This window comes from Dermacentor variabilis, chromosome 5 (genome assembly GCF_050947875.1).
Source record: "Dermacentor variabilis isolate Ectoservices chromosome 5, ASM5094787v1, whole genome shotgun sequence".
NCBI lineage: Eukaryota > Metazoa > Arthropoda > Arachnida > Ixodida > Ixodidae > Dermacentor > Dermacentor variabilis.
The window spans coordinates 167252438-167277709 of NC_134572.1; the positions used below are offsets into that span (position 1 = coordinate 167252438).

Sequence of the window (25272 nt, forward strand, 5' to 3'; positions counted from 1 at the left end):
GGCCGTAATCTCGATCGACTGCCTCCAGTTATACGAGATAAGATCATTTCCGCACTTGGCACCGGACGCGTTGGTGCCTACGAGCGACAGCGTGCGCTGGAGAAATGCTGCTGCTCTGCGTCCGGTGCCGTGTTATGAAAAATCTCACAAAAGTGATTGTATCTCCGAAAACAATTGACTGAGCGTACTGCTCCAGGGCAGTGCTGCCACTGCTGATGGACGCATGCGGCGCCTTTTGTACTATTGGCAATGCGGTTCAATATCCACACAAGCTCACCAAAGTAGGCTAATGGAATTTTGACAGGAAAGTTTCATTCTGCAACGCATTGCCTTTATGTGCTGTCTCATTTCGCAACAATGAAATTCTTGCGGAGGGGAATTATTACGTTCCCCACATCATTTCATTATTGCGAGGTTCTACTGTATTCTGCAAAATTTAATAAAGCACTTTTCTTGATTTGTCTGTATTTTAGCCATGTTGAGCCTTACCTAGCATGCTACAGAACACGTATATTCTGCTCCAAAACGAACAATTCCTGCTCCAAACCTGTTCCTATGTGCCAGACTTGCTGCTTCCAGAGCTGCTCCAAAGCTCCCTTGGCCACTTCCATTCCTGTTTGATAAAATTGGCAAATTTGCAGGCCTAGGATGGTGTCTGCAGATACAAGTAGAAGGTAATTGGATATCACTGAGAGAGGCCTTGATCCTGCAATGGACATAAATATAGGCTAGTAATGGTCTTCTCTAGGCATCACATGCCTGGTGCCCACTTCATCATCATCATCATCATCAGCCTGGTTACGCCCACTGCAGGGCAAAGGCCTCTCCCATACTTCTCCAACTACCCCGGTCATGTACTAATTGTGGCCATGTTGTCCCTGCAAACGTCTTAATGTCATCCGCCCACCTAACTTTCTGCCGCCCCCTGCTACGCTTCCCTTCCCTTGGAATCCAGTCCGTAACCCTTAATGACCATCGGTTATCTTCCCTCCTCATTACATGTCCGGCCCATGCCCATTTCTTTTTCTTGATTTCAACTAAGATGTCATTTACCCACGTTTGTTGCCTCACCCAATCTGCTCTTTTCTTATCCCCTAACGTTACACCGATCATTCTTCTTTCCATAGCTCGTTGCGTCGTCCTCAATTTCAGCAGAACCCTTTTCGTAAGCCTCCAGGTTTCTGCCCCATATGTGAGTACTGGTAACACACAGCTGTTATACACTTTCCTTTTGAGGGATAGTGGCAACCTGCTGTTCATGATTTGAGAATGCCTGCCAAACGCACCCCAGCCCATTCTTATTCTTCTGGTTATTTCAGTCTCATGATCCGGATCCGTGGTCACTACCTGCCCTAAGTAGATGTATTCCCTTACCACTTCCAGTGCCTCGCTACCTATCGTAAACTGCTCTTCTCTTCCGAGACTGTTAAACAATACTTTAGTTTTCTGCAAATTAATTTTCAGACCCACCCTTCTGCTTTGCCTCTCCAGGTCAGTGAGCATGCATTGCAATTGGTCTCCTGAGTTACTAAGCAAGGCAATATCATCAGCGGATCGCAACTTGCTAAGGTATTCTCCATCAAATTTTATCCCCAATTCTTCCCACTCCAGGTCTCTGAATACCTCCTGTAAACATGCTGTGAATAGCATTGGAGAGATCGTATCTCCCTGTCTGACGCCTTTCTTTATTGGGATTTTGTTGCTTTCTTTGTGGAGGACTACAGTGGCTGTGGAGCCGCTTTAGATATCTCCCAGTATCTTTACATATGGCTCATCTACACCCTGATTCCGTAATGCCTCCATGACTGCTGAGGTTTCGACGGAATCAAACGCTTTCTCGTAATCAATGAAAGCTATATATAAGGGTTTGTTATATTCTGCACATTTTTCTATCACTTGATTGATAGTGTGAATATGGTCTATTGTTGAGTAGCCTTTACGAAATCCTGCCTGGTCCTTTGGTTGACAGAAGTCTAAGGTGTTCCTGATTCTATTTGCGATTACCTTAGTAAATACTTTGTAGGCAACGGACAGTAAGCTGATCGGTCTATAATTTTTCAAGTCTTTGGCGTCCCCTTTCTTATGGATTAGGATTATGTTAGCGTTCTTCCAAGATTCCGGTATGCTCGAGGTTATGAGGCATTGCGTATACAGGGTGGCCAGTTTCTCTAGAACAATCTGACCACCATCCTTCAACAAATCTGCTGTTACCTGATCCTCCCCAGCTGCCTTCCCCCTTTGCATAGCTCCTAAGGCTTTCTTTACTTCTTCTGGCGTTACCTGTGGGATTTCGAATTCCTCTAGGCTATTCTCTCTTCCACTATCGTCGTGGGTGCCACTGGTACTGTATAAATCTCTATAGAACTCCTCAGCCACTTGAACTATCTCATCCATATTAGTAACGATATTGCCGGCTTTGTCTCTTAACGCACACATCTGATTCTTGCCTATTCCTAGTTTCTTCTTCACTGTTTTTAGGCTGCCTCCGTTCCTGAGAGCCTGTTCAATTCTATCCATATTATAGTTCCTGATGTCCGTAGTCTTACGCTTGTTGATTAGCTTAGAAAGTTCTGCCAGTTCTATTCTAGCTGTAGGGTTAGAGGCTTTCATACATTGGCGTTTCTTGATCAGATCTTTCGTTTCCTGCGATAGCTTACTGGTTTCCTGCCTAACGGCGTTACCACCGACTTCTATTGCGCACTCCTTAATGATGCCCATGAGATTGTCGTTCATTGCTTCAACACTAAGGTCCTCTTGCTGAGTTAAAGCCGAATACCTGTTCTGTAGCTTGATCCGGAATTCCTCTAGTTTCCCTCTTACCGCTAACTCATTGATTAGCTTCTTGTGTACCAGTTTCTTCCGTTCCCTCCTCAAGTCTAGGCTAATTCGAGTTCTTGCCTTCCTATGGTCACTGCAGCGTACCTTGCCGAGCACGTCTGCATCTTGTATGATGGCAGGGTTCGCGCAGAGTATGAAGTCGATTTCATTTCTAGTCTCACCATTCGGGCTCCTCCACGTCCACTTTCGGCTAACCCGCTTGCGGAAAAAGGTATTCATTATCCGCATATTATTCTGTTCTGCAAACTCTACTAATAACTCTCCTCTGCTATTCCTAGAGCCTATGCCATATTGCCCCACTGACTTGTCTCCAGCCTGCTTCTTGCCTACCCTGGCATTGAAGTCGCCCATCAGTATAGTGTATTTTGTTTTGACTTTACCCATTGCCAATTCCACGTCTTCATAAAAGCTTTCGACTTCCTGGTCATCATGACTGCATGTGGGGGCATAGACTTGTACCACCTTCAATTTGTACCTCTTATTAAGTTTCACAACAAGACCTGCCACCCTCTCGTTAATGCTATAGAATTCCTGTATGTTACCAGCTATTTCCTTATTAATCAGGAATCCGACTCCTAGTTCTCGTCTCTCCGCTAAGCCCCGGTAGCACAGTTCGTGCCCGCTTTTTAGCACTGTATATGCTTCTTTTGTCCTCCTAACCTCACTGAGCCCTATTATATCCCATTTACTACCCTCTAATTCCTCCAATAAGACTGCTAGACTCGCCTCAATAGATAACGTTCTAACGTTAAACGTTGCCAGGTTCAGATTCCAATGGCGGCCTGTCCGGAGCCAGGTATTCTTAGCACCCTCTGCAGCGTCACAGATCTGACCGCCGCCGTGGTCAGTTGCTTCGCGGCTGCCGGGGACTGAGGGCCGGGGTTTGATTGTTGTATGCATATAGGAGGTTGTGGCCAAGTACTGCACCAGGGTGGCCAATCCTGCTCTGGTGAGAGAGTACGTTACCGGTTCTTGTCACCGGGATCAGGCCGCACTCCAGGCCTGTTTGTGCAATTTTTTCAAGCCACGGTTTTTTTTTTTTTTTGTATTTTCCAGTGGAGAATTGCGCGGCACCGGGATTTGAACCATGGTCCTCTTGCACGGGAGGCGGATACTCTACCGTCCCCGCAGGAGTTAAATTAAAAATTAAATTATGGGGTTTTACGTGACAAAACCACTTTCTGATTATGAGGCACGCCGTAGTGGAGGACTCCGGAAATTTCGACCTCCTGGGGTTCTTTAACGTGCACCTAATTCTAAGTACACGGGTGTTTTAGCATTTCGCCCCCATCGAAATGCGGCCGCCATGGCCGGGATTCGATCCTGCGACCTCGTGCTTCACTTTTCTTTTAATCTCAATCAGGACATCAGGTACATCCATGTGCCCTCTAATCTGAACTGCCTTCATCCAACCTCTTGAACGTTTGAGGGTCACAGGAGTAAATACACGGTGCTGCAAACAAGTCCCAAATGGTCGATGCCGTATATTTACCACACCATCTGTATTTTATAAAAACGCATAAATTTATCATCTCTGTTACCCTGCAAGTGCAGCCACCTTGTGTAGATGCAAGCTTTTCTTTTGGCTCCATAGTCTCTTTGGTTTTAATTTCACAGACTCTTTTCCCTGGTGTGTCGGTGACTACTTGCGCATCCACGCATCCATGGCGACACAGTGGTGATTTTTAGTTGTTTTCATTTGTATCGCTTGAAAAAACTGATAGGTATCTGGATTCTAATATCTCAAAGGTTCGCTGCTATACGCTCACTCATTTATTGCTCACAAAAGCGCAATTACATCTCTTCGCAGATGGGCGCTGGTATGTACACAAACTATGCTGCCATATGCGAACAATGCTGCCACATATGCCTGTGTTTTTCTTGAGTCTAGCAAAAACTGATTGCCCCCTCATGGGCGATGGAACAAAGGCTTACTGCAAGTTTCTGACCCATTTGGTTCTTCTCATGGGTGCACAACCATTGTATTTTCTTATGTGTACTTGCATACAGTTTTATCACGCTATGAATGTGCACGCTGGTAGTTGTTCTGCAAGTGAGTCGACCAGCAATTAGGTACTTTGATGCGGACTACTACACAAGTTCCGAATTGGAATACTGTAGGATCTTGTTAAACGGAACCTCAAGGGACTGGATAAATATGTTTCGATTAACAGGAGTTCTGTTTACTCGGATAGATGTGCAGGGCTGCAACACTTATGCCATACACCATTTTAACGCTGTTAGAAATATTGGGCATCAAAGTGAATGCAGCAGCATTCTGGATCTGGATTTACTAGGCATCTCACTAGTTTTGGTTTAGATGGGGCAGCAGCGAACATGACCTACTTTTTGTCTCTGCCAACGCTTTTTAATGATAGTCTTCTGCATAGAAGATAGGTGTAACAACAACAACAAATTCTGTCTTTTCTGTGAGAATAATAATTCAGCTCTGGTTAATTCGATTTTTTGCTTAATTCAATCCTGACCGAAGAAAAGTCCCTGCTGGCACCCATTCATTTTTATGGGCCAAGCTATTGCTGTTTAGTTTCTAAAATTGGTTTTCGCTGGATACTTCGAACTTGACCAATTAGCGCACATGCACGTGGCCCCTGTGGTGACACTAATAGCGACCCATTTTAGTCGCGGCATCCTTCTCGGTGGAGCTTTGGAGACAGTGAATGCATTGAACACACGTCACTTCCCGTCAAAAATGCCTAGTTTTGGCTTGCTTTAGAAATATTTTCAAGCAATAACCGTAGCTCACAATGTCTGATTACAGTACTTAAAAAAAAATTACAGTACTTAAAATATTACAAAAGTATTAAAGTATTACAGTACTTAAAATAAAATACCACGGTCGAGACGACGCTTTATTCCAAGAAGGAAAAATGGCGCCGATGCAAAACGAACATGAGCTGATGATTGATGATGACTTTGTACAGATGAAGATGAAGTCCGCATAAATGCTTACACTAATTTTCCCCATGGACGAAAGCGGCCAGCCTGGCCGCACATTAGACAGTGGAACGGAGATGAAAGGGCTTCAGGCGAAAAATGTGCACGATCTCTGTTCCGCGGCAGTGTTGGTCGGTTGGGGCCTCAACAGGTGTAACGCGATAGTTCACCGGCGAGGTCTGCTCTATGACTTTGTAGGGGCCAATATATCAAGACTCAAGCTTCTCACATAAACCGGGTGTTCGTGCAGGTGTCCATAGGAGCACATCAACACCAGGGCGGTAGGAAACGACACGGTGAGAGGCATCGTACCAATGTTTGCGATCGTCTTGGCTGGCTGCAGTGTTCATACGGGCACGACGGCGACATTGGGCAAGACGAGACACAAACTGATCGCAAATGAATGGTGAAGCGTTGACGGGGCCAGAGAAGAAAGAAACGTCGAGTGATGAGGTTGGGTGGCGGCTGTATACTAAGAAAAACGGAGAGTATCCGGTGGTCCGTTGAACAGACGTGTTGTACGCAGATGTTACAGGTTGAATATACATGGATAGCATGTCATACAGCGTGCGATGAAATTGCTCTGTTAGGCCGTTGGTTTGAGGGTGGTAGTTAGGCGTTGTCTTGTGCACGGTGTTGGAGGCTTGCAGAACTTGATTAAGAGTGCTTGAAAAAAATGCCTTGGCACGGTCGCTCAAAAAAATGTGAGGCGCCCCGTGACGTAAGTAGACAGCCTGCAAGAAGAAGGCCGCTACTTCTTAGGCAGCTGCTGAGCGTATTGAGGCTGTTTCAGTGTACCGGGTCAAATGGTCAACAGCAGTGACGATCCATCTGTTGCCATCTGCAGTAGGTGGCAGTGGCCCGAAAAGGTCAATGCCAACGACAGAGAAGGGTTCTGCTGGACAAGGAACTGGTTGTAGCGTCCCGACCGGAGCAGTGGTAGGTCGCTTATGGTGTTGACAAAGCGTGCACGAGGCAACATATCTAGCTATGCTCAGGGGAAGGCCTGGCCAATAGAACTGGCTGCGTATGCACTCGTGTTTTGTGGTAACCCAAGTGGCCTGACGTAGGGTCATCGTGTGAGGCCTGCAGAACTGCAGCGCGAAGAGAGCGCGGTAGAACGGGAACCCATCGATGGCCTTCCGGCTGAAAAATGTATCGGTAGAGCACGTCATCTTCAAACTTGAACAGTTTGAGCTGTTTCCGTAGCCTGGTATTGGGTGGAGATGAAACACCGCTAAGGCGATTGATGATACCATGGCAATAGGAATTGGCGCGCTGGTGAGTGGAAAGCACTGAAGTGCGGTGTGATGGAGTCAAGGAAGAAATCGGTGTAATAGACGAAGCATCCTCCGTGCGGCCAGTTTGACAAGGTGATGTGATGTGCTCCGATGATGGTGGTGATGGGCATCGTGAAAGGGCATTAGCATCTTGGTGCTTCCTTCCGGACTTATATATGGCATCAAAATCATATGCTTGTAATCGGAGTATCCAGCGGCCAAGGCGCCCAGACAAGTTTTTGATCCTCGACAACCAACATAGGGCATGGTGGTCGGTCACAACCATGAAATGTCGGCCGTGGAGATAAGGACGAAATATCTAATTGGACCAGACAACAGCCAAACATTCTTGTTCGGTTATTGAGTACTTCTTTTCCGCGGAAGTGAGAGTGCGGCTTGCATATGCAACAACCTTTTCGCAAAATTCGTGCTCGCGCTGCAGCAGTACGGCACCAATTCCTTGACCGCTGGCGTCAGTATGCAGTAATGTGGGCGCCCTGTCATCAAAATGACAAAGAACAGGTGGGGATGTTAGTGCGCGCTTGAGTTCTTGAAATGCAGCTTCACACTGATCGTTCCATTCGAAGGAACTGGAACTAGCGAGGAGCTTGTGGAGGGGCGAGGCAATGCTGGCAAAGTTACGGATAAAACGTCGAAAGTATGAGGCGAGTCCAATGAAGCTGCGCAGTTCTTTTGCACGAAGTGGGCGTGGAAAGTTGAGCACTGTGGAAATTTTATCCGGATCGGGCTGGATGCCGTCTTTGCTAACGAGATGACCCAGGACTTTAATCGTTGTGCTAGCGAAACGGCACTTCCTCGTGTTTAGTTGAAGTCCTGCATTAGAAAGGCATGTGAGCACTTCATCTAAGCGTTGCAGATGGTCAGTGAAAGTCGAGGAAAACTTGACGATGTTGTCGAGGTAACATAGACAAGTTTTCCACTTGAGGCCGCGAAGAACAGTGTCGATCATTCTTTCAAATGTGGCGGGAGCATTGTATAGACCGAAAAGCATTACATTAAACTCGTAAAGACCATCCGGAGTAGAAAAGACAGTCTTTTCTTTGTCCGCGTCGTGCATTGGAGTTTGCCAATATCCGGAGTGAAGATCAAGGCTGGAAAAGTATTGCGCGCCTTGCAGCGAATCAAGGGCGTCATCGATACGGGGCATTGGATATACATCCTTACGGGTGATCTTGTTTAGCGCACGGTAGTCAACACAAAATCGTACCGATCCATCCTTCTTCTGCACTAAAGCGACGCGTGATGACCAAGAACTGGCGGAGGGACGTATGACGTTTCTTTTCAGCATATCGGCAACATTCTCCTCGATGATTTTGCGTTCGGCCAAAGAGACTCAGTAGGGACAACGGCGTACAATAGTCTGGCCATCGGTGTCGATACGATGGAAGGCAACGGAAGTCTGTCCGAGTGACGAAGTATCCATATCAAAGGAGGCCTGGTGCTTTGTGAGCAATTTTAGCAACGGTTCATTTTGAGCAGCAGTAAGGTCAGGACTTATCATGGAAGCAAGGGCAGATGAAGCAGATTTGCCTGTTGAGGAAGAGCTTGCGAGGCGGCAAGAGGAAGCAGGGAGACTGGTTGGGTATCCACATAACAGGTCACTGCGGAGCCTTAAGGTAGGAAGATTGTCTCAGTGGTTGCGTTTAAAGCGATGATTAATGCAGAGCTTTCTTTGAACAGCACCAGGCAGGAAGCGAAGACAATCCCACGGGCAAGACAGCGACCGTAAGGAGTGATGAACATGTCGGCATTGGTGATGTCCGTAGAAGAGAGACTTATGACTTGCTCGTGGCCGGGAGGCAGTACGGAATCGGCAGCAGTGAGAAAACGCAGTCGTGGCTCATCGGCACTCCCGCTGCAATGAACTGTCTCGGTCATATGGACTACACGTTGACGGCAAGAAATTAAAGCGGATGCGGACGAGACAAAGTCCCATCCTAAAATTAGTTCATGAGCGCATGGGAATAAAATCGCGAACTTAATGTGATGATGGATACCATCAATGAAGACGCGTGCTGTACATTGGGCTGATGGTCGAATAATTGCTCCATTAACCCCAATCAAGGATGATCCAATATAATGCGTCTTCACTTTCTGCAGATGAGAACACAGGTCCGCATGCATAACAGATATAGTAGCTCCCGTGTCAATCAGAGCTAACAAAGGCACACCCTCAACAGACACCAATAACATGTTCAAAGGACATTCAAGAGGACTTGGAGCACTTCGCGGTGATGCATTTTTCCCTCCAAAAACTGCACTGGTTAGTTTTCCGGTCGCTGGACATGGAGTTGGGAGACAGGTTGAAGTGGCGAAACAGAACGTCGGAGCGGCGATGGGGAGCGGTGTCTCGAGGCACGTGTGTGGTGTGCGGTGTTGGAGAAGTCGGCCGGAGATGGGGGGGGAGATCAGCGAACGGGGGGATTATCATCCTAAGTGCGGGAAATGCGAGGAGGTGGCTCATCGTGTTCAAAGGCCGCGTAACTACGACATTTGTCTTGCTGGCGGCATTGGCGAAACCGGGAGATATGTCCTCAAAGCTGCAGTAGTAGCAGATAGGCCTCGACGAACGTCAGGCAGAGTAGTAAGGTGGGTTCGGAGCTCGGGTGACTAAAGGTGCCAGGTGACCGTGAACAGGCGCAGGTGGTGTGATTGGAGACGGCACGGCTTACATTGTAGCAACCTGGGCGTAAGAAGCCGGTTGTGGGCAAGGAGAAGCGTTGGTATGCTGGGCGTTCTGCAGGGAGGCCAATTCCTCCTTAATAATACCGCGCAGGTCAGTAGAAGCAGGTTGGATGTGAGCGCTGCTGCAAGGGGGTGAGCCATGCGCTTGCAATTCCTCACGAATTATGGCTCGAATGATAGACCGGAGCTCAATACTGTTTGCCAGGGGGTTGTCGGAAAAGTCCGGTTGCAAGCCGATTGATTGCAGGGCGTCGAGGCGCTGACAGACAGAGATGACGTCCGATCGAAGGGTTTTGAGCGGCGAGTGCGTTGAAGGCAGTAGATACAATACCCTTAAAAAGGTGTCGCATGCGATCAGGTTCTGGCATGGCACTGTCGACACGGCAGCAAAGCGCGAGGATGTCCTCAACGTACGAGGTATACGACTCGCCATAATGCTGGATGCGTTCTGACAGCCTCTTTTTCGCAACTTCCGAACGAACCAAGGGTGTGCCGAAAATCTGCCGTAGCTGCTCCCTGAAAGACGACCAATCACGGAAGTCTCTCTCATGATTAAGGAATCATGTCTTGGCTACTTGAGAGACGTAAAATGGCACATTGTTTAACCTCAATGTCTCGTTCCAGTTGTATTCGCTGACACGATCGTAGTTGTCGAGCCAGTCTTCAATGTCCTCACCAGGCAAGCCAGAGAAGATTTCAGGATCGCGATACCGGTTGTTGGCAGGGCTGGGAGTGGGGGTGGTTGGCACTTGAACCGAGATGGTGGACGCTGCGGTCTGGTCTTGCGACATGCCGGCCTCTTGGCGTAAGCGGCGTCCCGAACGTAGCTCCAGGAGAGCTCTTGAAGTGGATTGAGGTCGAAGGGATCTTAAAGCGCCTCCACCACTTGAAATACCATGGTCGAGACGACGCTTTATTCCAAGGAGGAAAAATGGCCCCGATGCAAAGCGAACATGAGCTGGTGATTGATGATGACTTTGTACAGATGAAGATGAAGTCCACATAAATGCTTACAATATCAGTAAAAGTGGGCTGGAAATAGCCTGTGCAGTGCAAACGGCCAGAAAATAGGTGTGAAGGGCTAGTGTAGTCTAGAAGTCCACGATTTGGCCAAGCCAAGCGGCAAGGTATCTTGGACTTCTCAGTCACACGTTGGAGCCACTTGCTGGTGGCAGATTGGCCAGGATCAGCTGCGTAGTTAGCATATTGTGTTGTGTGTTGCATGCCTTTGCTGTTTTACTAAAATTTCATCCGATATGGGGCCGTGTAGTGGTTCAATGGGACACAACGCCATTTTCGATGCATCCTTAGAGTTGTGCACCCAGTTAGGAACATATTGCCGTAAAGACCAATAACGGATGTTACAATGAAGGAATTTTGGCTCTCCATTTAGCTTTGTCATAACAAGGTTTTTCCGCAGTATGTGGTTTGGCCTTGTTTCTGTGCTGCATACCAGTACTGTAATTTCCTGTGTGGCCATCAAAATTTATTTATTATTGCCTCAAAGGTCACATTGCGAGACATTACATGAGAGGCGGGCATTGTAAACAGCTAATTGTGATGATTGTTGTTGCTCAGCAAGAAGAGATTTGAAGGAATCAGTCAGTTGTGGTTAGTGACAATGGTAGCGGGAACAGCATTCCAGCCTTGGACAGTCTGCAGAAAAGAAGCAAAGGAGTGATGGTACATTGTTGTATAAGCCTGAGGTGGGCCAACCAATTCATGTGGCTGGCTCTGGCAATGCCGCAGGCTGGTATGATGAACGCATTATGAGGAGGCAAGAAATGATAAAAAGCCTGTGATAAAGGCAAAGGCTAGTGGTGATGAATCAAGCTAGGATTTTAAAGGTTCAAGAGACCATTTGCTGGCCCATCGGAGACATGACACTTACATTTCATTTGCATAGACATGATCATAATTTTTTTTCACCCATGCTAGTGTGTGTGATTATAACGAACACAAAGGTGTGTTTGTGCTAGATGCAATTTTATTGTAACAAGGCTCAGCCATCTGTGCGAGTAAAAGACAATATATCTAATGCCTTGCAACTCCGTTTGCAATCTTTTGCAGAAAATCGAAGAGGAAGTGGCAACAGAAAAAACATGGGCTGAAGATGAAGAACAGCTTTTTTTTTTTTTATGACGAGATTCCCAGAGATGCTGTGGGCATAATGTGTTTAATTGTCTTGCCTTCTATACTTTGACCGTGTAGTAAAACAAGCCTTTTATTTGGGGCTTTTCTGTGTGTGTGATGAATGTGTTATTAAAGAATGTTTTAATTTATTGCTGTGCCTTGGGAGTTTTAATATGAGAATGAGATGCTACTAAGATGAATGTGAAAATATGCCAGAACTGTAGACTTGTACACTGTAGAGAAAAAATGCGACCTATTACAGTTACTTTATTCAAAAATGTTATTGATTACAGTTACCAATTACTGGCCCATGAAAATAATTGAGGAATTACTAAAAAAAAAAGTAATCGGTTAGTTTGAGCTGGCCTCGCACTTTCCGCACATCTGCTGCAGCCCCTCACACATTGTTTAGCTTCACTAAGGATTGCTTTTCAAAAATTTTGCCAGTCACCTCATCTTTGTTGTGAAGACATTGGCAGCAACACTGAAGCCTCGATCGACATGCGCGCAGGGTGTATGGTGATGTTGCCATGTACCGCCCTCGTGATGTGGCATTGCAACCAATGGTAAGTTACATGCCATTCTTTCGCTGCTACAAACGCTGCCGGCTTTTTCGCTCTGTGGGATGTTTGACTCTTTCGCATCAATACACGCTGGGCCCCTGACAACACATCTGTGCTCCACAGGTTACATCAATTTCAATGCAAACCTTATGAAATACGCACACTTGCAACGAGCGGCTGCGCTAATTTTACTATGTGTCACCAGTTTTTGGCCCGCATCTTTGGTCCTTATCAAATGCGAAGTACTAGTGCGATCTTGTAACGCTTTTCTTTCTGAACCGTTACAAGACTGCGGCCCTGGTTCGTGCGCATGTGCAATACATAATGGATACTACATCTACGTGGCAATCTATGTTGTCACGTAGATTGTCTAAAATTTCACAGCCTTTTTTCTTAGAGTGCAGCCAACCACTGGCAAGCGTCGGCATGTGCCAATGCATCAAATGCGTCAAAAGCATCGGTCACGAACAAGGTTACATGTCGCAACGTGCTGCGATTTTGCCGACTACCAATTCTAGAATATCGGCAACGCGTCACTGGCGTCTCAGGTGACTCGGGTTTAATGGGTGAGCTCTGCGCTGTTTCCAGCGACAAAGATAACTTTTGAAAGCGTGAGACACTAGTAGCTGAACAAAGGGAAGTACATCTTCAGCCATGTCGTCTCTTTCTTCTTTCCAGATGTTGAAGTCGAAAAGGCTTCCAACAAATCGATCCCGATCTGCTGAAACGGTTGACAAAGAGGCTTGAGCAATTGATATAAACCTGCTGGCCTTGTCGGTGGTGTCTTGCGTCGCTGTCAGTCAAGGCATGTCTTGAAGTAGTGGGCGACGTCGGCGGTCAGGTGCGGCCAATAGCACTCGTATTCTTGCAAGTGTACAGGAAAACCCAAAGTGCCCTGCTGTCTGACCGTCGTATAGGGCGCGCAAAGCTTCTGGCTGGAGTGCTGCTGACACAATGAGAAGGTAATTTGTGCGTTCTGGGGAGTTCTTTTTTACGAGGACGTCAGTGCGCAAGAAAAACTAAAAACAGTCCACGCTGAAATACCCTAGGGACAAAGTCGGTCTTGCCTTTTAAGTACTCCACAAGGCTTTGTATCTACAGGTCTACTCATTGCTGTTCGGCGAAGTTGTCTGCAGTTATTTTTCCTAGGAAGGTGATGTCGTCCAGTTGTGTTGCGATGGCGGGTCAATAGGGCTGCGTGACAGGCAGTCAATGTCAGAATACTTTCTCCTGGACTTATACACCATGGTGATGTCAAATTCCCTGGAGTCTGAGACTGCATTGTGCTAGGCGACTTGAAGGATCCTTTAAATTCGCCAGCCAACACAAGGCGGGGTGCTCGCTTACCACTTTGAAGTGCCTGCCATATATCTAAGGCCGAAATATCGCTGTTGCTCAAATGATCGCACGGCCCTCTTTCTCCATCTAGCGTAAGCTGTTATATGCTCTCAACTCCGTCCTTACTATGAACTAGCACGGCACAGAGGCCTACACTACTTATGTCAATGTGCATTTCCGTCTTGGCCTCTTCATAGAAGTGTGAAAGCACCGGTAGTGACGGCAGCTGTTGTTTCAGCTCCTCAAGTGCATCTTCCTGCTGTGTTTCCTATTGAAAGTAGATGTCAGCTTTGGTGAGATGAGTTAAGGGTTCCGCAATTCTTGAAAAGTCCTTTACAAAGCGACTCTAAGAGGCGTACACAGGCCAAGTAATCTGGGCACTGCCTTGTCGATGGGCCGCGGGAACTTAGTGATGGCAGCTATCTTCTGTGGGTCAAGACGGGCTCCAAACTTACTGATGACGTAACCTAGGAATAGTTCTTCATAAGTGAAACGGCACATTTCCGGCTTCAGGGAGAGTCCAGATGATTTGATCGCATGTAGTACTGAAGACGCCTCAGGTGATCTTCCAAATTTGTGGCAAAAACTACAGCGTCATCCAAAGCAGATGAGGCAAGTCTGCGACTCCAGTCTGTGTCCATCACACGATGGAACATTGCAGGCGCAAAGCAAAGTCTGAAGGACATCGTCCGGAACTCGGAGAGGTCGAATGGCGTGATAAATGCAGTCTTCTCTTGATCCCTTTCGTCAACTTGAATTTGCCGATAACCAGTCTCGAGATCCATAGATGAAAAATATTTAGCATTGCAGGGTCGGTTTAATGCATCGTCTATCCGTGGGATGGGTATACGTACTTCGTTTTTTGATAAAGCGGTGATAATCGACACAGAAGCGCTGAGTTCCATCCTTCTCCATTAAGATCACAGTAGGCGCCCACATGCAGTGGCGTAGCAACAGGAGGGGGGTGGTGGCCGGGGGGCCGTGGGCCCCGGGTGCAAGGGGCCAGTGAGGGGGGGGGGGGTGTCATATACGTCTGAAGACACCCCTCTTTCCGCCGGCTTGACTGGGCGCAAATGGCAAAGAATGCTCCGGCATCCAGTAGCCCGAGCTCATGTACCTGATGCGTTGCGCCGCAGAATTGTCGGCTGCAGCTCTATCAACACCCCAACAAATAATTGCACGAACGTGCGGGCTAAAAAATTTACTTCGCAAAATGGTTGCTGAACTACTCGCCTTAGCCGAACGTTTCATGTGGGGTGCACTCGTGCCGTGCGTTCCTGCTCGGAGCAGGCGTCGCTAAACGTAGTCGGGCGTTGTAAGGCGTTGAGGCTCTCGGGTCCCTCTTCCGTTCCGAACGCGCAGCGAAGACGAACAAAGACAGCAGCGAGAGGGCGTTCAACGAGCGAGCCCGGCGCTCGCGTTTACGGCGAAGCGTTCGTTGACAGCATGAGAGCGACATTGCATATGTGCGGCCGTGAAAAGTCGCGAATGGGATTCACTGGATCGTCTTCAGACTCTGTGCCTGAAGTTCCTGGAATTTATCGCCTAATGGAACTTCTTACTTACTTACTGTTATCTTTCGCTTGTTCCTCACGACCTGCGTGTCAGTTGCATCATGCGAAAGGATCTTTTCCAAGTTGAAGCTGATCAAGACGTCTCTGCGCTCCACCATGAGTGATGAAATGCTCTCAAACTTGGCGATACTGACCATAGAAAAAGAACACGTAAAAAATATATAAACTTTACTACTGTAATTAATGAGTTTGCAGAAGCGAAGTGTCGGAAAATGAACTTCTGAAGGAAATGTATCCTTACCGATCATTACTTTAGTGCAAAAGGCTCGATGCCCCACCATGGTTTGTGCATCGGCAATATGTATACAATGTTCCATTTATCAATTTTGAATCGTATTCGTTCTTTATCAGTTTCGCGATGTTCAATAAAAGATATTTCTCCTAGTCCTAGCTAACCGTTTCTTTATAATTTTGTTGTGTGACTTCATGTCACAAGTACAGTGTCTGTGTCAGCTACACGGAATTTTATAAAAAAGATTAATTTTGTAATAATATTTCCCGATATTCTATGACGTTTGTGTCTTTGTGACTACTAGGAACTCGGTAGCGTGAAAAATATGGCAGATAAAGTATAACCATATCTTGAATAATCCTTTAATTAGTACTTATAGAGGAAGCACTTCAATTCGAGAATCGAGGACTCGAAGTCATAATATTAACTCAAGAAAAATTTCTGAAACAAAATCGTTTTGGGTGCTACAGCCTACAGTACTTTGGCACTGCGGGCGGCGCCCAGTATGGCAGCAGCGACATAAATATTAAATAGTGGACCAGTGAGTGACGTTGATCCCTCAATCATCTCCATTGCGACTGCAGACGAACAGTAGTGCAAACTTTCGCTGGCACGGGCTTTATCACGGCTTTTTTTTTTTTTTTTTTTTTTTTTGTGACGCCAAGAATCGACGCGAAGTTTTCCCAATCTTGTGGTGGTACCGCAGCTCGGATAATCACGTTTGTCCATATAGCAGCAAATAAGAACAAGGCTTTATTGATCAGAATAAAGAGAACTTGCAATTGTCATAGCATTGGCGCCCGCGCCGCAGGGAGGCAGGTGGCATATTTTAATAGGGTGGGGAGATCAGCGTCACTGACACAATTTATTTTTCGTTTTCGTTCAGGGTTGCCCACAGCCAAAATAATACGCGCCATAGTACCTACGACGATTTTTGTGAAGTTGTTGTAGGGCAAGATATGAATGTCGGGCTTCAATTTTGCAAATGCAATATTGCCGCTAAAATTGGTAATTAAAACTTTATAAATATATATTTGTTACGTGTGACGGGAGCCATATTTTCCACGATGCCTCATTTGTATTGGCTGCCAAGCCTTACAGTCTGACAGAAGATGTGCACATGTGCTTAATTATCACAAGTTATCGGTGCAGCACCCTGTGTTATTTGGCGCAGAAAAAACAGCGTGTATACCTGCTGCCTTAGCGATCTCTGGGAAAAAAAGCGAAGGAGAGGGGGACCCGGGGGACGTGCGCAGTATCCAAGGTGGCTGTAGTGATGATGAAACCAGGAAATTGTCGACATCCTCGCCTTTCTCGACTACACCCGGGGGGGGGGGGGGTCAGGACAGAAGACCTATAGGCCCCGGGTGCAAGACCACCTAGCTACGCCACTGCCCACAGGCTTTTTGATGGCTGGATGATGTTCCGCCACATTTCTTCTAAATGTTGCCTTATAGCTTCTCGTTCTCACGTCGACACGTGGTTAGGGCTCTGGTGGGCGGTCAAGCGGATTCCTCAGTTATTATTTGATGATTTCCATCTTTTGTTTGCTGAATCTTCTACGGCGTCGAAAAGCATTCTTTCTATCGTCGGAGAAGACTTTCGAGCTGTTGTCGCTTACTCGTGGAGAAGCTTGGATTTATTTCGAAAACTGGTTCAGGAATTGTGGTAGTCGAGGTAGGTGCTGCAGAATCGGAGAGTACAAATGCATTGCTGGTTTCCACAATTTCCTCGATGTATGCGATCGTCGTGCCTTTGCTGATGTGCTTGAACTCCTGGATGAAGTTTGCCAGCATCAATTTCGCTTTCCCTCTGTGCAGTCGAGCGATCCCTCTTGCGACGCTAATTTCGTGGTCAAGCTGTAGACGTTGATCGCCCTCGACGACTCCTTCTACGTCAGCGGGTGTTTCGTTGCCGACGGAAATGACAATGCTTGAGCGAGGCGGGATGCTGACTTGGTCCTCAACTAAATTCAAGGCATGCTGACTGCAAGGCCTCTCCGTTGGTATCGCTTGCTCTGTGGACAGTGTTATCGACTTCGACCTCAGGTCGATTACTGCACCCTGTTGGTTCATGAAGTCCATGCCGAGAATTACGACTCGCGAGCACTGTTGGAGGATAACGAAGGTGGCAGGGTAGGTCTGGTCATGAATGGTAATTCTTGCCATGCAGATTCCAGTCTGCGTTATTAGGTGTTCTCCGGCCATCGGAATTTGAGCCTTCCCATGCAGTTTTAACGTTCTTCAACTTGGCGGCGATGGGTCCGTTCATGACGGAGTAGTCGGCTCCTGTGTCCACTAAGACAGTGACTGCGTAGCCGTTGAGAAGCACGTCGAGGTCGCTGGTTTCTTGTCTTACGTAGCAGTTAGGTATTGGAGTCAGATCACGGCTACGTCGTCTGGACTTGTGGCTGGAATGTTGCGTCGTCAGGTCTTCTTTTGTTGGCGTATTCTTTGCCTCTGTAGGCTTCGCCGGGATGGCGGCGTCTCGTTGATATTTCTTCGAGATAGTTTTTTCGGCGTCTTCATTGGTGGCGGATGATCTTCGCCAGTTTGGCGAACAGCAATTGCTCCTCCATTGGTTGCTACCTTTAGTTTTCTGGAAATCGACTTGCAGACCGGCCCCGGGCTGGGCCAGTGTATGGCCGGCGCTGTGGGGACAGGTGCCGAATGGGACGGTCGTCGTGGGCTCCAATGAGGGGTGGCGAGGGAGTCGGTGATATCACGTGACATTTCACCATGCTGCAGCCACGGCGCGTCAACGGCGAATCCTCGCAGTGCCATCTCCTATAGGGGCATCGGCGGTAGACGTGACCCGCTTCTCTGCAGTGTTAGCAGAGTGGATGGGGGTCAGGGGCGCGCCAGACGTTTGTCTTCCTTGGGTAGTTGCGCAGGGCGATGGGTGGTCGAGCTGGTGGCGGTGGCGGCAGACGACGGAACTGCAGCATTATGGGGCCCTGGCGTGGGCACGGAGGGGTACTTTGCCGATGGACAATGGCGGCGTAGGTCATCATTTCAGACTGATGCTATGGCAAGTCCGGCTGTACTTCGGGAACACCCAATGACCGCTGGATTCTTGTTTTACACCGTTCATGAGAAGACGTACTTTCTTCTCCTCTGACATTTGCGGGTCGGCGGGACGGAAAATACGAGTCATCCCTTCCGTGAATGCCGCAAAGTTCTCGTTAGGAAACTGCATTGGGTTTGTAGTATAAGTCCGGGTTTTTTTCTCTTTTGACGACGCTTGTGAAAGTCTTCAGAAACCCGCTGCAGAACAGGTGCCATGTCGTTAACGAGGGCTCTCCGATTTTCGATCCAAGTCTTGGTGGAGTCTTCCAACGAGAAATAGACATGACGCAACGTCTTCAGGATTTCACTTGTCGTAGGCTGACACTCTCGAATGTCTCAAGCCAACTCTCCGGGTCTTCCGATGAGGCACTGCGAAAGGTAGGTGGCTCCCTGGGTTTACAAAAGCGCTACCGTTGATGGCGACGCTGTTGTCATCGTTGCTGCTGACTTGGTGTTGATCCGTCTGCTTTGGTCGGGTAGAAGACCGCGCTCGGGGCCAAGGTTTGTACTCTACAGCATGCTCGATGGTCCGGGGTGACATTGGAGCTGTCTTCCGGGTTCGGGCTTAGATCACGGCTTTTCGGGGCATTCGTCTATGAACGTACCCCGCACCTCCATCAGATATCACGTAGTAGTGACAGTGAAGAAAGCAGCTGAACTGTCAATGACGAAACTAGCGTTTTATTTGGCGAACCTGTGCCCTCAAGAAGAGGCTACACTCGAAAAACAATCGTAGAAAACTTATCTGCCGGTCAAGCGCATCGGCTTTTATACGTGAGCCATTGAAATTTCCAGTGTAATCGCTAGTGCTGGCGCGTATTTTAGAAAGTACTGCACAATTCATGTCGGGCATACAAGCACATTACACAAGCTTCGGTGACCACAACGCATAGAACCATCGATAGCATTCCAGTGGGTTCCGATCATGCAGGCGCTTCTCACGCTGAGCGATAACTAAGTTGTTAGTGGGTGAAGTGCAGTCCCCGAGAAAAGGATAAGTAAGTGCACGTGTCTGTATCCTTGACGACCCGCGATTACGACCTCGGTTGCTCTAGGGGCCTCAGCGGTTGGCAACACGGGCTCCGGGAGAGTGAGTTCGACGAAAAACAGCGCGCCACGAAAAGTCACACGCATTGGACTTACGATTGAATTGCAGAGCATGGGGGCACTCGACAAGTGCTGACAAGCCCTGTGCAAAGGCTAGCACCATTAATGGAATTGTTAGGGGGCCAGAGGTGTGGACAAAAGTACTTGGGCCACAACAAAGACCGGCATTTAAAGCTCGGATTTGGTCAACAGCACTCGGATGTTGAGCGACACTTCGATTGGGAGCGTTTGTGCCTTCGTTGATCTAAATCAATGACTGTTCCTGAAAGCAGTGCTGATACTTGACTGTATCATACTGCAATGGCTTTCCTTTTGCCCTGTTGAGCCACAGGAACATACCCACCGTTTGTTTCATCTATACAAGGGACGCCCTAAGGCGTATGTTGCTTGGTGCTTAAAAAGGTTGAAAAATTACGTAAGATAAGCCAGGAAAGAGAGAATCTTTTCAAATTGCTTTCAGAATGCGCCCTCTAACTCGTGTAGGAGCGTGCACTCCGTTTCAGTATTTCTTCCGGACTGATTATGTATAAAAGCAAACATTACAAAAATGTATTTCGTTGTCACGTTCTGAGCCTCACCTGAAGACGATAAAATCAAGATGCTATACGCGATGCTCATATATAGCTGCTTTTTCATAACAGATGGTGCAGCTGAGGAGACGCTGCAATGTTTTTTTATCAAGTATATTGCTTTGTTTGTAGCGCAATGCACACGAAGCGCATATTCTCAGGTTGCGCAAATATTCGAAAATTTGAATACGAAGGGCGTAGTTTGCTATTCGATTAATACCCGATTCGATAACTGAGTGTTCGAAGCTGTCGAATGTTCTTTTTGATTGAAATATAAGGGATAAGAGCTTTTATTGCAGTCCACAAGGACACAGCCAGATACAAGTGGGGACCGCTGTGAGTGATTACAGTCGAACGCCTTCATAACGGAGTAGTTGGGGCCCCCGAAATGATTCGTTGTACTGGTCACTTCGTTTTAAAGATCACGCACGATAGAACCGGTACAGAATTATTCCTTCATTATACAAGAAATTTCGTTGTTGAGGAGTTCGTTGCAGAAGTGTACGACTGCTGCAGAAGAGCCGGGATGGTTGAGGAGAGATACCATATTCTGACAGAAAGCATGGAGCACCTGACCTCCGCTGAATAATTTTCAGTCTATCAATAAGGATGCCTAGACTCTTGGCCGTGTACGGATTTATTTTGTCAATTATTTACTCACTTTTGTATGATTGTCAATTTTGTTTCGTCAATTATTTTCTCACAAGAAATTTATTATTCGGACAATTTTACCATTTTTGCACCCCTTTAAGACAATGTGCCATGTTGTTGTGGTATTACACTTTATTCATTCAACATTTGAATCGATCCCGGCCGCGGCAACCGCAAACATGCTCGTGCATTAAAATTTATGTGCACGTTAGAGAACCCTAGGTGGTCAAAATTTTTCCGGAGTTCCCCACTACGGCATGCCTCATAATTAGATCGTGGTTCTGGTACGCAAAACGCCGGATTAATTTTTAAGGAAGAAATGGTTTTAGCTCCTGTTGGCGGCGACCGTCAAGTGACCTTGAGCCAAAAGCTAGAGCCGCTATCCGGGCAAGTTGCACCAACAAAACGAGATCATCCGGGCAACCAGTCAAAGCATAATAAAATGCGGTCTCTGGCCCGTAACCCTTTGTACAGGACTGCATTATGTACGCTACTTACTGCCAAAATTAGTTACAAAAATATTGCTTCCTAATATTTTTTTCGCAATATCATTCAAGCTGCAACTTATAGTTCCCTGAAGTTTTATTTGTCATTTTCAATAGCGACGTTCAAAAGGCAAACTTCATTGTCTTCTTTTGGATCATTGTCATCCTGCGCTCTTTTGAATTCCACCTGTCCGCGAGTTCTGCGGTGCAAATTTTGCGTCGCCTCGAGAGATGGCGCCATGCTGCTTGGCGCCTTCTTCAGGTGCTTTTATTCTCACTGGGCATAGATAGATAGATAGATAGATAGATAGATAGATAGATAGATAGATAGATAGATAGATAGATAGATAGATATTTATTTATTTATTTATTTATTTATTTAAAGAATAATTGGAATAATCGCTAATGGTCGGGGCCCCTAGTCCAGGGCTCCGCTGGCTCTTGCCATCTTCTCAGCTCTCTGGATGAGTTTGAGCTGGTCGTTGATGGCCGAGCTGGACACCAGTGCCTCCAATTGCTCCCTCGTGGTATTCTATTTTGTGTAGCCTGCACTCCCACGTAATGTGGGTTGGTGTTGGCCCGCGCCACGGGAATTCGTCCCTGTAGGCTGTGGGGTGTATGCAATATAATATTTGTAGGTGTGTGTAAGTGCCTGTTTGGCGCCCACACCAGGCAGCCGCATCCGCTGTCTTTAGATTTAGATGGGGTGGTGGATATCGCAAGCGACTCCCTCTGTGGTACTTCACGATGGCTGAATACTCGAGGTCGACAGGGTCTTCTGCAGCTGGCGTGATGAGTGCTCGGTTATGCACGGATCCTCGAGCTGCTCTGTCGGCATGCAGATTACCCGTGATGGCAGTGTGACCCGGTATCCAGATGATGGTTTGGGTGGTGATGTCCTCAGGGGTCCTCCTTGAGTATTTGGGCTATTACTTGTGCAGCAGGTATTCTGATTCTTCCTTGTAGGAAGTAGCGGTAGGCCTGCTGGGAATCTGTTGGGATCGTCAGTGGTTTGTTCGCATGTTAGCCTTCGCGGATGGCTAACGCGATGGCCAGCTATTTGGCTTCTGCAATCGTGCAGGGGCGGTTCGATGCAGCGGAGGTAGCGTGGCCTCGGCGGTCACGTACCACTGATACTGCGCCCTTGATCTTCGTCACATACATGGCGGCGTCCGTAAAACGGGCCGTGGTATGGAACCTGAATGCTTTCTCTATGTACTGGGCCCTTGCTCTCCTGCCGCAGCGTAGGTTAGGGTCTGTGTTGCGAGGTATCGGGGCAACGTGATACTTGTCCTGGACGTGACGAGGTATTGAGCAGGTTTCTTGGGTTCGTGTTGTTATAGCTTCGAAGCCCAAGGTTTGTAGGACCTGCTGGCCCGTGCGAGTCTGCGCAAGTCTCTGTTGCGACACGTAAAGGGCTTCTGTCAGTTCACTGAGGGTATTGTCTAACCCTAGCGCCAATAATTTTTCAGTAGATGTACTCATGGACAAGTGGAGAGCGGTCTTGAAAGCCACCCTCAACAGCCTGTCGGCGTGCTTTGTCTCGGACACTGTGAGATGGTGGTAGGGCAGGCTGTGTGCGATTCTGCTCACCCCCTGGCTTCTGACCAGTCGGAAGGTGTCCCCTTCCTTCATTCCTCTGTTCTTGGATGTTACACAGGAGATGGGTGATATCGCCTTTACACTAGTTTTGAGGAGTGTAAAGGTGTGTGTGGCCTGCTGGTTGGACTGCAGCCACATGCCTAGCACCCTGAGCAATGGCTTCTCTGGTATGAGGCCCCCGTTGAGGTGTACCTCTAATTTACTTGTTGGGTCTGTGGGGACTGTGTGGTTACCCCGGCCTCACCAGACTCGTAGGAGCTCAGATTTCTCGGTTGAGTATTGGCTGGCGTATTCTTGGGTGAGATGAGCTGCAGTTTGCAGCCGTACCTGTTCTTCAATGAGGGGCCCTGTTGTGCTCGAGAGTGTTATGTCGTCTGCGTAGATTGCGTGCCGAAGACCTTGTACGTCCTGCAGTTTACTTGCGAGGCCGATCATGGCGACGTTGAAGAGCGTGGATGAGATGACAGCACCTTGCGGTGTGCCTTTGTTGGGAGGGTGGTACACTGGAGTCTGGATCTCCCCCATCTTCAGCTTCGCTGTGCGGTGGCTCAGGAAGCACTTGTACGTTCGCTAGCCCTTCTAGGATTTCTTGGTGGCTGATCGACGTTGTCGAAGACCCTCGGGGGGACGTTGGTGAGGACTTCTTCCTTGATTTGGAGTAGCAAGTCTTGTGTGGACAGGCCTGCGCGGAAACCGAACATGGTGTGCGGCAGGTGGTTGTTGTCTTCTAAGTCTCTGTAGTCTCGTGTTTATAATTTTCTCGTACGCCATGCCGATGCAGGACGTGAGCGACATGGGTCTGAGGTTTTTAATTGGCAGTTTCTCGCCCTGTTTGGGGATCATGATTATTCTTGCGTGTTTCTAGATCTCCGGCACTGTACCTTGTTCCCAATCTTGGCTGAGAAAGGCCGTGAGCTCGGAGATGGACTTGTCGCTCAAGTTTCTGATGATGGAGCTCGTGATGTGGTCCGTGCATGCCGCTGTGTTACGGGTGGTGGCTGCGTTTACCGCTCTCATTTCGTATTCTGTGATAGGTTCCTCTATTAGTGGGTTGGGTTGTCCTGTGTAGGGTGTTGTACGTGGTTGTGCGAGAGTGGGATCCCCATAGCACTTGGTATTGATGGTGTCGATGAGGTCTTGTTGGCTACCTGGGTAGGTGTGTAGTAACCGCTCCAGTGCATTGTGTCCTTCTCCTTTGGTTTTGGTGGGGTCCAAGATGGCTTTGAAGATGTGCCACATCTTGGCCATAGCACTTGGTGTTGATGGCGTCGATGAGGTCTTGTTGGCTACCTGGGTAGGTGTATAGTAACCGCTCCAATGCCTTCTGTCCTTCTCCTTTGGTTTTGGTGGGGTCCAAGATGACTTTGAGCATGTGCCACGTCTTGGCCGTATCCCGGGTGCCACCGAAGGAGTTGCAGAATCTATACCAGTTCGCTGAGGCGAGTTGCATGGCATATAGTCTTCTGCTTACGCAGTTATTTGTGCTATGTCTTCAGTTTCTTGTTATTCTGTGTTGTCCAGCGGCAGGTGAGGCCCCGTTTGGCCTCCCACAGGTGTAGTAAGTGGGGATCCACCTCTAAGGTTTATTGCGTTTTGGCGATTTCCATTGTGTGGTGTTGCTTATGTCGACGGAGGTTCTCGCACCAGTCTTCCAGGTTCGTAATTGTGTCGGCGTCCTGTTCTTGGGCTTCCCTAATTTTTCGTCAGTCAGCGAGTTTAGCTGTGCCGATCTGCCTGCGTAGGCTTCCAGTCTGTAGTGTTATGTTTAATATGTAGTGATCGCTGCCTAAGTTTTCGAGTGTGTTGAGCCATTCGGCTCGCGTGGTTTGAGTGATGAAGGCGAGGTCGGGAGTGGTGTTGCGTGTTACGCTGTTCCCTTCCCTCGTCGGTATATTCGGGTCTGTGATGAGCGTGGGGTGACACTGTTAAATTAGCGTTTCTAGCTGGTGACCCTTCCAATCCTGCCTCTGGTACCCCCACAGCGTGTTTTGAGCGTTGAAATCGCCTATGATTACCAGCGGACTGTCTTTAGCGAGGCGGAGGGTGTCCCCAGAGAGGTTTCCTGTTTGCCCGCATTTGGCTGAGGGGGGGCAGTAAATGTTGAAGACGAAGGCGCTCCAGCTATTTCTGGTTGCACTACCGCGCGCCGCACGTACTGCTGCAACACCAGT

At 47.9% G+C, this 25272-nt stretch overlaps 1 protein-coding gene across 1 annotated transcript in view; it reads left to right on the forward strand.

The window, feature by feature from the left end:
• The window catches only part of Tap42 (immunoglobulin binding protein Tap42), a 65317-nt gene extending 53256 nt beyond the window's left edge, over nucleotides 1-12061 (forward strand). The window contains exon 10 of the mRNA XM_075693738.1: nucleotides 11850-12061. Coding sequence (XP_075549853.1) covers nucleotides 11850-11890 — 41 coding nt within the window. The 3' untranslated portion in view covers nucleotides 11891-12061. The remainder of the gene's footprint in view (nucleotides 1-11849) is intronic.
• The last annotated feature ends 13211 nt before the right edge of the window (nucleotides 12062-25272 follow it).